The sequence below is a fragment of the Onychomys torridus genome, chromosome 15, assembly GCF_903995425.1.
Source record: "Onychomys torridus chromosome 15, mOncTor1.1, whole genome shotgun sequence".
NCBI lineage: Eukaryota > Metazoa > Chordata > Mammalia > Rodentia > Cricetidae > Onychomys > Onychomys torridus.
The window spans coordinates 34,808,811-34,822,854 of record NC_050457.1 but is presented as its reverse complement, the minus strand read 5'-3'; the positions used below and the strand labels follow the sequence as shown (position 1 = coordinate 34,822,854).

At 38.4% G+C, this 14,044-nt stretch overlaps 1 protein-coding gene across 3 annotated transcripts in view; it reads left to right on the top strand.

Annotated features, from left to right (window-relative positions):
* Gpbp1 (GC-rich promoter binding protein 1) overlaps nt 1-4,867 on the top strand; it is a 77,437-nt gene extending 72,570 nt beyond the window's left edge. For all 3 annotated transcript variants that reach the window (XM_036207050.1, XM_036207048.1, XM_036207049.1), the window contains one exon: nt 3,904-4,867. In XM_036207050.1, the coding sequence (XP_036062943.1) occupies nt 3,904-4,062 (159 nt within the window). In that variant the 3' untranslated portion in view covers nt 4,063-4,867. The remainder of the gene's footprint in view (nt 1-3,903) is intronic.
* Nucleotides 4,868-14,044: the final 9,177 nt, after the last annotated feature.

Genomic DNA, 14,044 nt, shown 5'->3' with positions numbered 1-14,044 from the left:
GATTTGCATTTCTCTGATGATAAAGGATGTTGAGCATTTCTTTAAACGTCTTTCAGCCATTTGCGATTCTTCTTTTGTAAATTCTCTGTTTTGCTATATCTTACTTTCCAGCTATTTTTTTTTTAATTCAGAAGTTCTTAATGAGCCTGGTTTTTAACATGATTGTGAAGTTGATGACCATAGATAATAGTAGTTTTGAAAGACAATTAGGCATGTGCATAGTTTTTATGTAGAATTTCACTTTAAATAGTTGAGCTTTTTTTTTACTCAGTAGTATAAACTGATCATAATCCAGAAGAATACTTCTCTCTCCAAACAGATTTTTCATTTGCCTTTGTATTCAGTCTTTATTCCTAAGTCTGACTGGCATTCATTTACCAATCCACTTTCTGCCCTTAGGAATTAAACTACTAAGCAAGTGCTCTACCAGTAAGCTATCCCCAGCTTGAATGATTATTTAGAGTTTAAAGAAAGGTACCATTCAAAATATATTACCAAGACTTTAAAACCATGTGATGACTGAGGCATGTAGCTAAAAACCTTATTAATAAAATACCTAACTGCCACAAGGTTACTAATTTTGTATGCTGTGAATAGGAAACTAATGACACACAAAGTCTGTATTTTCTGAAATAATGATGAAGGCATGGATATATTTATATTAAATGTTATAAAACATTTGATATTTAGGTACCAAAAAAAATCATTAAAGATGTTTTTAAAAGGGTTTGCGTTGTACCTGGTAACAGAGTTGGAGCTTAATGATTCTGCTTTTAAACTCTATCTCTCCAGCAAACATGTACTGAGTGTTTAGATATGCTTTACTATCCAGAGTTGAATTCCTTTTTCTAGCATACAGTTTAGTGAGAGTATAAACTCCCATGTAAAGCAGATTCTGATGGTAATCTAAATGTTGCAGGTGAGGATCGAAGAGTGAATGAGTAGGGTGGTTGAGAAATGCAAAATCAGTAATTTTCCTCATAGAATTTACTCCCCAGTGGTCAGTGACTTAGGAAAATTTAGTTAAGGACATGGATTTGAATTGGCCTTTGACAGATGAAAGAATTACATTGTTGGAACAAGTTGTAAACAGGCAAAAGTAAGAGATTTTGCTAGAGCTCATAGAAGCAGAAAGAGAATTGGGTGGAAAGCTTTAACATGTGACCTCACAATGTATTGTTAGCTTTAGCTCGTAATTTCCACTAGCTACCATGTTAAATGCCTTCTTAAGCCATTGTGTGAAGTAGATTTATTAATACTACTAAATACATATTAGAGCTTCTATGAATTGAGAAATTAGAATTTGAGCCTTAGTTCGGCTGAATTACTTGCTCTACTTACCTTTTAATCATGGTAAAGGGGTATGTTGAAGAAAGATACACTGGAGTCAGAATATGAAGGACTTTTAATGTCATGTCAGGAGTTTGTGTTGTTATTAGGTTCATTAGAGGTTTTGTTAAGATAGGAGGTACACTTGGTGTGGGTTTTTTTTTTTTTTTTTTTTTCTTTTTTTTTTTTCTTTCTTTCAAGACAGGATTTCTCTGTGTAGTCTTGGTGCCTGTCCTGGATCTCTCTCTATAGCCCAGGCTGGCCTCGAACTCACAGAGATCCATCTGGCTCTGCCTCCTGTAAGTGTGGCTTTTACGAGTGGAATCAGGCTGATAAGTTGGGAATGTGTTGCAGCAATTAGGATTGCAGCCTACACTGGAGAAATGTTAGGTAAGGTGGTTCTAGGAATAAAAGGTCTGAACTACAATCATTAGGATTTTGAAATACCTAAATGCCATGATGGTATATTTATTATAAGTAGTGTAGAAGGAGCTGATTTTAAGAAAAATGTTAAGGTAGCTGTTAGTGGGTGATGCACAGGCTTATAGAAAACTTAAGAAATAAAGACATAGATTTGGAATGAGATGGCTTCCCTGGTAAAGTGTTTGCTGTGTAAACATGAAGAGCTGATCTCTTGCATCTGTAACACACATGCGAACCGGTAACACACAGAAAAGATAGAATTGTTGGCTAGCTGAGGTGAATGGATGGCTTGATTGATTACTAGATATGATTAATTGAAGGTCTTGATATAGCCCATTCAACTATGGGACTTTGCAGTTCAGGTTGGCCTTGAATTCACCGTCTTCAGTCCTTTGCTCCCAACGTTACAAGCAGAACTCCAGGTTTAACTATAGACCCTTGTTTGTTTAAACCAACAAACAAGCAAATAAATGGAAACTACTTGAAGAAGACAGTTGACATGGACCTATAAACCCTCCCCCCCATGTACACGTTTGTGCCACCATACTTATTTAGATTTATTTTCATTGAAGTTCTCCACAGATGATTTTAAGCTGTGACAAAATGAGATTATATTGGCTCATAAATTGGGTGAAGTAAGAATAGAACTTTGATGAATAGAGAAGCATTTTTTCAGAGAGGGACCAGACACACATGTAAATGTCAGGTGGCTGGGAACATTAGAGATGGATGTGTCTTTTTTGTTTTGTGTTTTGAAGTAAAGATAATGTATGACACTGTTTGTTTAAACTGATGGGAGGTGAGCTTCAAAATTAAATCAAGATAGAAAACATGCTGAGAAACGGGAAGGGAAACTTAAAGCTTAAGCCACTATGTACGTACGTATGTGTGCTGTATTGTGTTTTGTTGTGTATTTAACATTAGCTATAGCTCTTTAGATTTGAATTGAAATTCTCATAATTAAAGAACCCTCATCTGTAAAACCTATAAGGCAGTTCCAAATATTAACTTACTTAATTTAATTTGATCTTTGCAAACTTAACATTTAGAGATGCAGATAAACATTACCCTCATGGTTTTCATGAGAAATTTAATAGAGTATATATTGTCATTAGTTTTATAGTTTTATGTTATTTTTAATTGGGGCGTCTATTTTCCCCATTTTGAGAGGTGATGTTTTTGACTCATTATTATTGTAGTTATTATTAATCTTTACTTTTTTTGTTTATTTTTCAAGACAGGGTTTCTTTCTGCAGCCCTGGCTGTCCTAGAACTCGCTCTGTAGACCAGTCTGGCCTTGAACTCATAGAAACTCACCTGGCTCTGCCTCCTGAGCACTGGGATTAAAGGTGTGCGCCAACACTGCCTGGCTTAATTTTTATTTTTTATTTCTTATTTTGGTTATTAAGGGTTTTTTCTTGTATCTTAATTTTGCGTGGCTAAGCATAGGACTCTTACTTTGAATACTTCATTTTACTTATTTCACAAAGCGTGAATAAAAACACCTGCCGGCCTTAATTAATTTAGGTCTTGATAATAAAGAGATCAGTTTAGTGGTTATGGATTGTATGCCTTAGTAGCACCTGCAAGTATATTTATGACAATGTTTATGTAAAACAACAGAAGTTCGGGAAGGTTTAATGCCTTAGTGTGACAGTTGTGAGTCACTTCTACTCTTGGTACTTAAAAGATCTTTCTACTCTTTCTCCCCCGCCCCTTCATAGTGGTTTGGGGGTGGTGGTAAATGTTTGTTTCCAAAAAATAGATTTTATTTTTCTATTTCATTTCTTATTGTAACAAGGTCTTACTATGTAGCCAGACTGGCTTGGAACTCTTGTGTAGCTTAGGGTTCACCTTGACGTTAAGATCTTCCTGTCCTCAGATGCTAGGATTAACAGATATAGGCCACTGTGCCCAACTAAGAATAGGTCTAGGTTAATTCTTTTAGAAAATACCGTGTTAAAATATGGTCATTTACCCCATGAGTATTGAAATAGCTTATTTAGAGGCATGATAGAATTACATCTGGAAGTTTCAGGGTAAGATACAATGAAAACTTTATCATTTTCATGGTTATGAATAAACTTCATGGTTATGCTTTTAGTATTAACTCTTGGGGCAAAATTAACTTGCTTCTTTTTCACATTTTAGTTACAGAAGAATGGGCTGAGGAAAAATGGTATTTTGAAAAATGGCCTGATCTGTGACTTCAAGTTTGGACCCTGGAAAAACAGCACTTTCAAACCCACACTTGAGAATGACGACACAGAGACAAGTAGCAGCGACACGTCAGATGACGACGACGTCTGATGGGTTTCCTGACAGCTTTAGAAAGTTAGTGTGACCCATCTCTCATGCCGTTTGGGGTGAATTGTAAAAATGAAGAACTATAATTTATGTAGTGAACTACCCCATTAGAAGATGATTTTTTTGGGGACTTCAATATGAAGAAAACCAAGAATGTTGTGTTGGGCTGTGTTGAACATTATTTCTTTGTAAATGAATGTTGTAGAAATGAGGACTTTGGTTGATCCAACATTGACTTCCTTCATCACTGCAGCATTTCTCTGACTAGCAATGTGACGATGTAACAAATGAGATTTTCTCATTTAATAATAAAAAATTGTGTAATGTTTTGCAAAGCTTCTGTCTTAAAATGTTCAGGTCTTAAGGTAAAAGGCAGCTTACAGTTTTGCTTGCAGAGTCATATCTTTTCCAACAGTGGAAATCTTCAACTTTGTGCACCTCCTCGCCCCACTTCCCCTAAAACAAAACAAAACAGCAAAAAGGAAAACATAGCATGTTGGCTAAAACTGGAGCAAAGTGCACTACAGCATTAACGGAAGTCTTGTACTAAGTCACCTTTCAAAACAGATTGCTCTTTAGCCCTTAGTGCAGTGGATGTGAGAGAGGAGACGTGCTGGGTGTTCCTACGAGCTTTAGGAGGTGCTTGTCAAGAGCTTTCTTTATTCGGTGTATTGTCAGATCAGGATTTTCATAGCTGATCGGAAGAGTTGTGGGAAAACTTATTTTGATAAATTATTACACATGCAGAAAACCTGATCACACTGACTGGATCTGTCCACGACATGGAAAATAAACTGGATTTTCAGAATATTGTTGTTCTCTGTAGTGTTCAAGGTACCGGTCTCCAAGTACAACATGCTGTATTAATGTCTTAACTTTATACTTTTCTTCATTAAAAATGCAATTCCTTTGAGGTCAGAAAAAGCTTAAATTTTTACCAGTTCACAAAGCTATTGAATGAATGTTGACGATTAGAATCATTTCTCTTTTGATGGTGTATTAGATTATTTCGGTTCTGTATATTTGTAATCAGTTTTCAAGCTTTGTTTTTCCCTCAGTTGCTTTTGTTGCTCTATCCCAACCCCATTCATATTGGTATATTCTATTTTTAAAAATACTTTTATTTATTTATTTATTTATGTGTATGTGTGTGTGTCTGCATATGAGGAGGACAGAAGTGTGTCAGATCCTCTGGAGCTGAAGTTACAGGCAGTTGTAAAGCTGCTTGATATTGGTATGGGTCCAGTTATTGAACTTGGGTCCTATGCAAGAGGAGTATGTGCTCTTAACCACTAAACCATCTCTCTAGCCCCAGTATATTCTTACTCTAAAGGGAGTAGTCTTAGACCAAAAGTGTTACACCAGACTGGTCTTTTTGCTTTCTTAGAAGGCTGTAATGTTTTATCTATTTCTGTATCAGTCCTCAACTTTCATCAGAATCTTACTTTTTTCTTGTTTTCAAGAAAAAAAATAAACCCTCAGTTTCTACCCACTGAGACCTGGGGTAATGGATAAATTAAACCAGAAAACCCAACATTTTTACCTCCATAACATTTTTGAGGCTAAGTATTAACAAACTATTAAATATAGGTTTAAAAATGCCTTTTTTAAATTTGGAAAATCGCCACAATTCAATCTAAATGGGAAAAGTTAACTTGTGTCAGCCATAAAAATACTTAAGGGATCAAATGACAGAGCTGGCAGTAAAACATCGAGTGTCTTTGGATTGAGCTATTGTTTGTATACTAGGATAATGAAAACTTGTCTTGAGGTATCTTTATATTCAGGCAGTTCTTTTGCCTTAATTGCAATCTAGATAGCATCTAGCTAATGTTTGTTATACATTAATAGAATTATTATTTTATAAATATGGTGAGTTACAGCAATATAGTTCTAGCCATTAAGTGATGGCATAAACACATTTGGTTATTAAGGAAATGGACACACATACATGTTTAAAGTTAGCACAGTTTTAACTTGCTATCTAAAGAATGGGCTCCTAATGAAAGTTTGGATCATATTGAAAGGAAAGTCTACAAATGCAGATTGGTTCAGTTGCAGGTCTAGTGTGCAATTACTGAATAGAATTAGCTTGTGGTTGTTGAGGGGCACAGTTTGAATACTTGAAACTCATTTCATTTTTCTGCACAGCAAGTATTTAAACAAGTATTTTATTGAGGTATACATTGCCAGAACTGCATACAGTCACCACAACCAAGGCAGTGAACCATTAATACACTGCCCCAGATTTCTTGGGACTTACTCTTTTTGTAAGTTCCTTGACCCCTCACTCCCATATTTCTTGTATAAGTTGTAATTAATGAGCAAAATACTTATGATAATGATTTAAAATAGCTTATCAAAATGTGTCTTGTTTGAATTTAAGATGAGGATATAGAAGGGATATAATTTCAATACGGATACAAAATTTACCCCAAAACTAATTTTATTTGAAAATAATACAGATCTCACTTTAAGCAACCCAGTTGTCATTTTTAGCTTAGTTTCCTAATTTCTGACTAAATTATATCTTAAAACTGCTTTTTATGAAGTTTTGAAGAAAGTATGGGATATCCAAAGAAATTCTGATGTTGGAAGCTATTTTTTAAGTCACAAAAAAATCATTTGGCATATCCCTAATTTTAAATGAATGTTTATGTAATAGACTAACAGTAAATAGTCAAAAGAAATAAAGTTTAAAAATCCCAACCTCCCAGCAGCTTAAATTTCAACATAAAACTGTTATCATAAGCCTATCTAGTTGTGTTTGGGTTGACACTTCTTTGTTTATTTGAGTTTGATAGATTTATGGAAATTAAAAGTATCAGCAGTTGGAAACTGGATGCTTGACTTACGGGAAGTTATGATTTCCTGAATTCATAATGGTGACTGGGAAGGCTATGGGCAGAGGACTTTTCTAGCAGCAGCAAAATCTGTAAAAGACCCAAGTGGTGCAGAGGCTTCATTTCTCTTTTCTGCTCGACATGTTTCCAGAGGTGAGCCTGAAGACGGGGGTTTAACCATAGCCGTGGATTCCAAGTAGAGCTCTGGTTGTTTTAACCTTCTTAGTTCAGTATTTGGGAATGTATAGTTGAGTACTTAGCCTAGTTAAACAGATTTTATAACTAGTTTTGTTATTAACCAGATATAACTTAAACACTTAAACTATTTTGTGATATTCATTATCTTTTATTGCACTACATTATACAGTTTTACTATGACATTTCTCTCATGAACAAAGTATTTTGGTCATATTCCCTCTCCCTCTTCTCTCCCCCTAGTCTTGTTAGCCCCACTTTCCAAATTACACATCTGTCGACTTGCATCTTGTTTTTGTCTGCCTGCCTGCCTGCCTGCCTACCTATCCACCCACCCCTACCTACCTACCTACCCCTACCTACCTACATCTATCTATATCTATCGGGATTTTTGTTGAGTTTTCTTCTGGATGTGGTTTTTTGGTGACCCAGTGAATTTAGAATTTATTATTGTTTACTGAAGCATTGTTTACTGTAGCCACCCTACCAGTGGCTACAGCACTGGAGAAATGTCTTTTGTTCCCCTGTCAACCCTTAATTTAGGGTATGTGTGTAATTACTCAGGGAAGGGTAGGGGCCCTATGAGCCCCCTCCCTCTACCATTACCCAGTCTTCGTAGCTCTTCTGTAGGTAACCACCGTGGCTGTGTGATCCACTGTGGAGTTGTATTCTGTAGAAACAATCAGGCAGGTGGTTGGAGGATGGAAGCATTAGGTCCGTTAGGACATTGCTGTGGTGTTTGTGTACAGCAGGTCCCTGACTGCTCCGATAATGTAAGAGTACTTGAGTAGTGGTTCTCAAAACTGTCTGCATGTTGGGGGTGGACTGACTAGCTTAAAAGAACAGTTAAGGGTTGTGTCACCCCCGCTCAGAACTTTATTAGATGGTTGTGGCCTGGGCTGTTGATTTAACTAGGACTCCTAAATTAAGGACACACCGTGTCAGAAGTCCACCTAGTTGAAGCTTTGCCCCTTAAGAGTTGTGACTTTAATCTACATAACTCACTCTAGACATGAATCTCCGTTCCATGCGAGTTATTGTGAGAATAAGAATAATTTCACACACTTGGCTTGACTCCTAAGCCATAGTAAACAGTTCATATATTCTAGTTGTTTGCTTGTTTGGAGACAGGGTTTCTCTGTGTAGCCTTGGCTGTCCTGGAACTTGCTCTGTAGACCATACTGGTATTGAACTCACACAGATCCACCTGCCTCTGAGGTGCTGGGATTAAAGGTGTGCACCACCAAAGCTGTTGTTTTACAGCCCTATTATTCTGCATTTAAGATTACATTTTAAACAGGCAGTGTTGTAATGCCATGAATTATCTGAGTTCCCAGCTAAGTTAAAATAGCTGTCATTTTTGCTTCTTTACTTGGCATTATGCTCAGCTGTAAGTCGGCAGTTTGATTTTATTCAGCCTTTAAAAAGACTGACCATTTTAACAAAGTGTGATCATTGGACTTCAGTGATAAAACTCTGTGTGTGTGTGTGTGTGTGTGAGAGAGAGAGAGAGAGAGAGAGAGAGAGAGAGAGAGAGAGAGAATTGGAAGGTTAGGCTTCCATACTTGGCAGATACTTGAAGATACTTCTCTTAGTCATACCACTTCAAACTGTGGAAATAAGCTAAGTTTGGTTTGACTTGCCAACTCCTTTCTTTGAAGGTTTATTTCGTTCTGGAATGCTAAAGGTATAAGGGTAATGAGCTGGAGAATACACTTATAATGGGTACTTTAATATCTTAAGCTTACCAGGTCTAGGTGACATCTATATTTTGAGAAAATTAGGTTGTAGGTGTCAGCTCTTGAGGCTTATTCTATAATTAGAGAAGAAAAATCTTAGATGCTAGTGTGCTATTTCCTTAGTAGGCAACATGTACTGCTTGTTTCTCTCTCTCTCTCTCTCTCTCTCTCTCTCTCTCTCTCTCTCTGTGTGTGTGTGTGTGTGTGTGTGTGTTTGTGTGTTTGTGTGTATGAGTTTGTGTGTATGAATGTATGCATGCTCATATCGTGGGTGCCTGCAGAGCCCAGGAGACTGTTTCAGATCACTTGGAGCTTGAGCTACAGGTGGTTGTGAGCTGCCTGTGGTGGGTGCTGGGAACCTAGCTCGAGTTCTCTGCAGGAATACCAAGCACTCTTAACCTTAGTCATCTCTCCAGGTGCCAGGATTTTAAAATTTTTATTTATTTTTAGCACAGTAACCCATAACTGGCTTTGAACTCATTCTGTAGCTCAGAGTAGCTTTGAACTTCTAGCTACCCTCTTACCTCAGCGTTCAAGTATTGATTACAGGCTATATGCCATTGCCCAGTATTTGGGTTTATTAGCATTCCTCAAGTCTGTGGATCTCTGTTCCATGTGTTCAACTGTGCCATTTTATCACCAAAGCAGCTGGAACTGTGTGTCAGTTCAGTGGAGTGTCTAACTGTGGGCAGTGGGCCTCTAGAAATACAGTTTAAGTGTGTCCTTCCTTAAGCGTTTAAGAAAACCTTTCTTTGTTTATAAAGCATCTGTAATGCTGTATTTACGAAAGATAAAATAATTCCATCCTAAATTAGTGAAATTTAGCATAACATAAATGAAGATTTACTGAGAAAATGGGAAAGCTGGTGGAGTGTGGGGGACAGTTTTAAAGGACAGACCTTCTCATTCTCCATAAGGGGATTATTTTGTTTTAAGACAGAGTCTCTGGCTAGCCCAAACTCTACGTAGACTAGGCTGGCCTTGAGCCCAGAAATCTGCCTGCCTCTGCATCTAGAGTGCTGGGATTTAAAGGCATACGCCACTACACTCTGCTTTGAGATAATTTCTTGGCTTCTCAGCAGTAGATGTTTTATAGGGAATAAAATAGTATTCATGGCTGGGGCTACAAAAGCATAGATTACATATTCCACCCTAGAAGTTGTATAAATTTTTATATTCAAGGAAAGCAATAGATAAATATTCTCAGTCACAGCATCAGTTAGGTAATGCAAAGTAGTGGGAAAATAGTTGACAATCTTACAGCATCCTGGAGCTTAATAAGTGAATAAGTGGAAGGAACTTATAAGCAAAAGAAGTGTCTGCGAAGGCATATTACATAGAGCTTTTGGGTTGAGAATTCATGGTGTTCGGAAGAGGTATAAGGGAATGAGACTGGAACTAGACAGGTGTGATGGACTCTTAATCCCAGCATATGGGAGATAGAGACCAGCCTTGGTTACAAGAGAACCTATAGAAAAGGGGGAGAATAAGGTTGGTGGGCCATATACTACTGCAAGGAGTCATCAGATGTTAAAACTGGAATGCCAGACTTACCGGACCTTCCATTTATCTTTGAGTACCTTCATTTCAAAGTCTGTATTCTTGCTTAAAATTGTGTCATGAATAAGGAAGGAAAACTTGAAATTGCTTCCTTTGCAGTTTAAGTAAAATCTAGAGGAGCATGTTAACCATGAAGGAAAGTACTAAACTAGGAGTTAATGTTAACTGTTGTATAGAGCCCTGGGTTCAATCCATAGTACATTCCTATAGTCCTAGCTCTTGAGGTGAAGTAGGAGGCTCAGAAAGTTCACGGTCATCCTTGACGATATAGTGAGTTTAAGGCTAGTTTGGATTAAAAAAAAGTTGGCCAAGGTAGCCCATCAGTAATGCCCTTACACAATGATTTCGGCACCACCACCACCACCACAATACAATAGTGGTGCACACCTTTAATCTCAGCACTTGAGAGCAGAGACCGGTGGGTCTCTTGTGAGGTTGAGGCCAGTCTGGTCTGGACAATGAGTTCCAGGACAGAGTTACACAGGAGACCTTGTCCTGACAAACTAACAAACATTTACATTTTGTTCATAAGATAACAGTGCTCACTGAAAGGGTGTGAACTTCATGAACTCACTCTCTCCCCTTTTTCTGTGCGTGTGTATTGTCTGTCTGTTGGTCGGTTCATCAGTTTGGTCTGTCCCATGCTGCTTAGACTGTCCTCAAACTTGCTATGTGGTCAAGGATAACCTTGAACTCTCTTGGCTTCCACCTGGCAGGTGTCAGGATTACAGATGTGTGCCCTGCCCAGCAAAATTTGGAAAAAAATGAAGTTATGTTGACAGCATGGATCTCTGGTGCCCTCAAGTGGCATAATGTTGCAAAACGTCCCAGAAAGACTACTGTATGCATTATTAAATTTTGAGCACACTTTAGACTTAAGTTGCTATTTATATGTATTAATAAGACTTTCTACGCTATATGATAAACTATATGAATTTTATCCTCGCCTTTTCACTTTGATACAAGTTAAAATGGCCCTATTCATTATGAGATAGTTACACAATAAATTTCTTGACAAGTGTACCATATTTGTTCATTTCTTATTACTCAGGAAAACTTAGTGACTTGTTCCATCACAGTTAGTGTCCTGGCTAAGAGGAGTGAATTCTGTACTTGGCAGGGTTCTTGAGCTACCTTGGGCCTGTCATCCTAACCATTTGCTATTTTACTCCTCTATGGCTCTGCTTTTCTTTTGAGAGTAGATATTTATCTCATTTAGAATGGTATGAACATTTTTGCATTTTCTATTGAGTTTCCTTTCTGTTACACTTCTTACAAAATACATAAACATTTTCCTGTCAGTTTGTGGGTTCATGAACTTCCAAGAGTAAAGGAAACTACCTGGAACTCACAGGAATAGGATAATTTGAGTCCTTGTCCCTATCACTGTTTGGAATTCGACAAACTGGAGAACATGCTACAGGCATATTGACTTTCAGATCATGCAGTCACCCTGATGGTCAGTACAATCAGCCCTCTCTAGCTGCATAGATCCAACCAACCATGAATTGAAAATAGCTGAAAAAAAGGTGACCATCAGAATACACACAGTCTTCTTTCTTACCATTATTTAAATAATACAGTATGGCAATTTATGTGACATTCATGCTGTATTGGTATGAGGTATGTAGAGTGTTTGTTTAATATTTGGGAGGATGTATGTAGTTTACGCAATTATATAAGGGACCTGAGGATCTGGGTTTTGGTATCTTCCCTCATGAATAGCAAGGGATGACTACATTCAGGTAAGTGCTTGCCATAGGGATGGCAGTTCAGGGCAACGTGGCCCTGAAGTTCACCAAAGCAACTGAAAGGAAAGGTTGGAAGGGTTACAGTTCGGGGACTGAAAATCTGGTGGAGAGGTTTCCATCAAGTGCGTTTGTGATATGGCCACTCATCTGGTGTACTTTTTTACTTGAGACAGGGTTTTATGCAGCCCAGATTGGCCTCGGGCTTGCTATGTAGCTGAGCCAGCCTTGATCCTGCACCTCTCAACTACTGGAATTGCAGGCATGTGCCACCACACCCAGTCTTTAGTTTTCATTGAGTGGAAAGATTACTTAAGTCCAGGAGTTGAAGACCAGCCCGTGCAACATTGTGAGATACTATCTCAAAGACATTAAAATAAAAAAAGCCCAATAGAACATTTACATTAAAAATACCTGTTTGTCAGACATGGTTTCAATTACCTTTACTCTCAACACTCCAGAGGGGAAGGTGGATCTTTGTGAATTTAAGACCAGTCAGGTCTACAAAGTGACTCTGTGAGAAGGGAAAAATGTATATTTAAAGAACATTATTGCCGGGCGGTGGTGGTGCACGCCTTTAATCCCAGTACTTGGGAGGCAGAGGCAGACGGATCTCTGTGAGTTCGAGTCTAGCCTGGTCTACAAAGTGAGTTCTAGCAAGGGCATATAGCTACACAGAGAAACCCTGTCTTTAAAAAAAAAAAAAAATCTGCTTAGGGGTTGGGGATTTAGCTCAGTGGTAGAGCGCTTGCCTAGCAAATGCAAGGCCCTGGGTTTGGTCTTCAGCTCCAGCAAAAAAAAAAAAAAAGAAGAAAAAAAAAAAGACCATTATTGTATATGTGTACAGTGTGCATTGTGTGTGTGTGTGTGTGTGTGTGTGTGTGTGTGTGTGTGTGTGTGTGTGTGTGTGTGTGTGTGTGTGTGTGTTGGGGGATTACACAGTCCACAGTGCATGTGTGAAGGCCTGAGGACAACTTGGGTACTCAGTTCTCTCCTCCCTTTTGTCTGGTGAGCAGACAAGGTTCTCCAGCTTTTGCTTTAACTGCTAAGCCACCTCAGCACCTACCATGTTAAACAGTCTCTCTCTGCCCCTCCTTCCACCTCCCTCTTCCTCTTCCCAGGGTCTCTCTGGGTAGCCTTGGCTGTCCCAGAGCTGTCTGGGACTTGCTGTACAGATTGAGTTGGCATTGAACTTGAGGTCCATTTGCTTTTGCCTCCTCAGTGCTGGGAAGGCAAAGTGTGCTGCCACACCTGGCTTTTCTCTTTTGAAAAGGAGTACCTTCTAATTAGTCTTTGACCATTTTACACAGACCTTGCCCACCCCGTCTCCTCTTTCTTCCTTCCCTTGATTCCCTCAACACATCTGCTTCCCACCTTCATTATTTAGCCGCCCCATCTACATCTAGTCTCCTTTTCCTCCTCCACTGAGTCTAATTAGTGCGGCCTGCTGAGATGTTGACCTTGCTAGCTTTATCCTGCACAGGTAACCATAGTTGCTGTGAATTTGTGAGTATGATCAGTATGTTATGTCCAGAAGATAACATTTCACAATGGCTTAATGAATTTCTCCCTTTTTATTTATGGGTGTGAGTGTTCTGCCTGCATGTCTGTATGTGTACCACATTCATGCCTGGTGGACACAGAAGCCAGAAGAGTGTTAGATGGCCTTGTACTGGAGTTACAGGTGAGTTAACCAAACCCGGATCTTCTGTAAGAGCATCAAGTGTTCTTAAACACTGAACCATTTCTTTAGTCCTCTTGTTTTTATTATTTGTAATTAATACATTTTTTTTGGGACTGGGCCTGATGGCACAGGCCTGTAATATCAGTATTAGGGAGGCTGGGTTATTTATGACAGGACAGTGTCTCCACCTCCCAAAAAGAGTAAGTCCATTTTCCT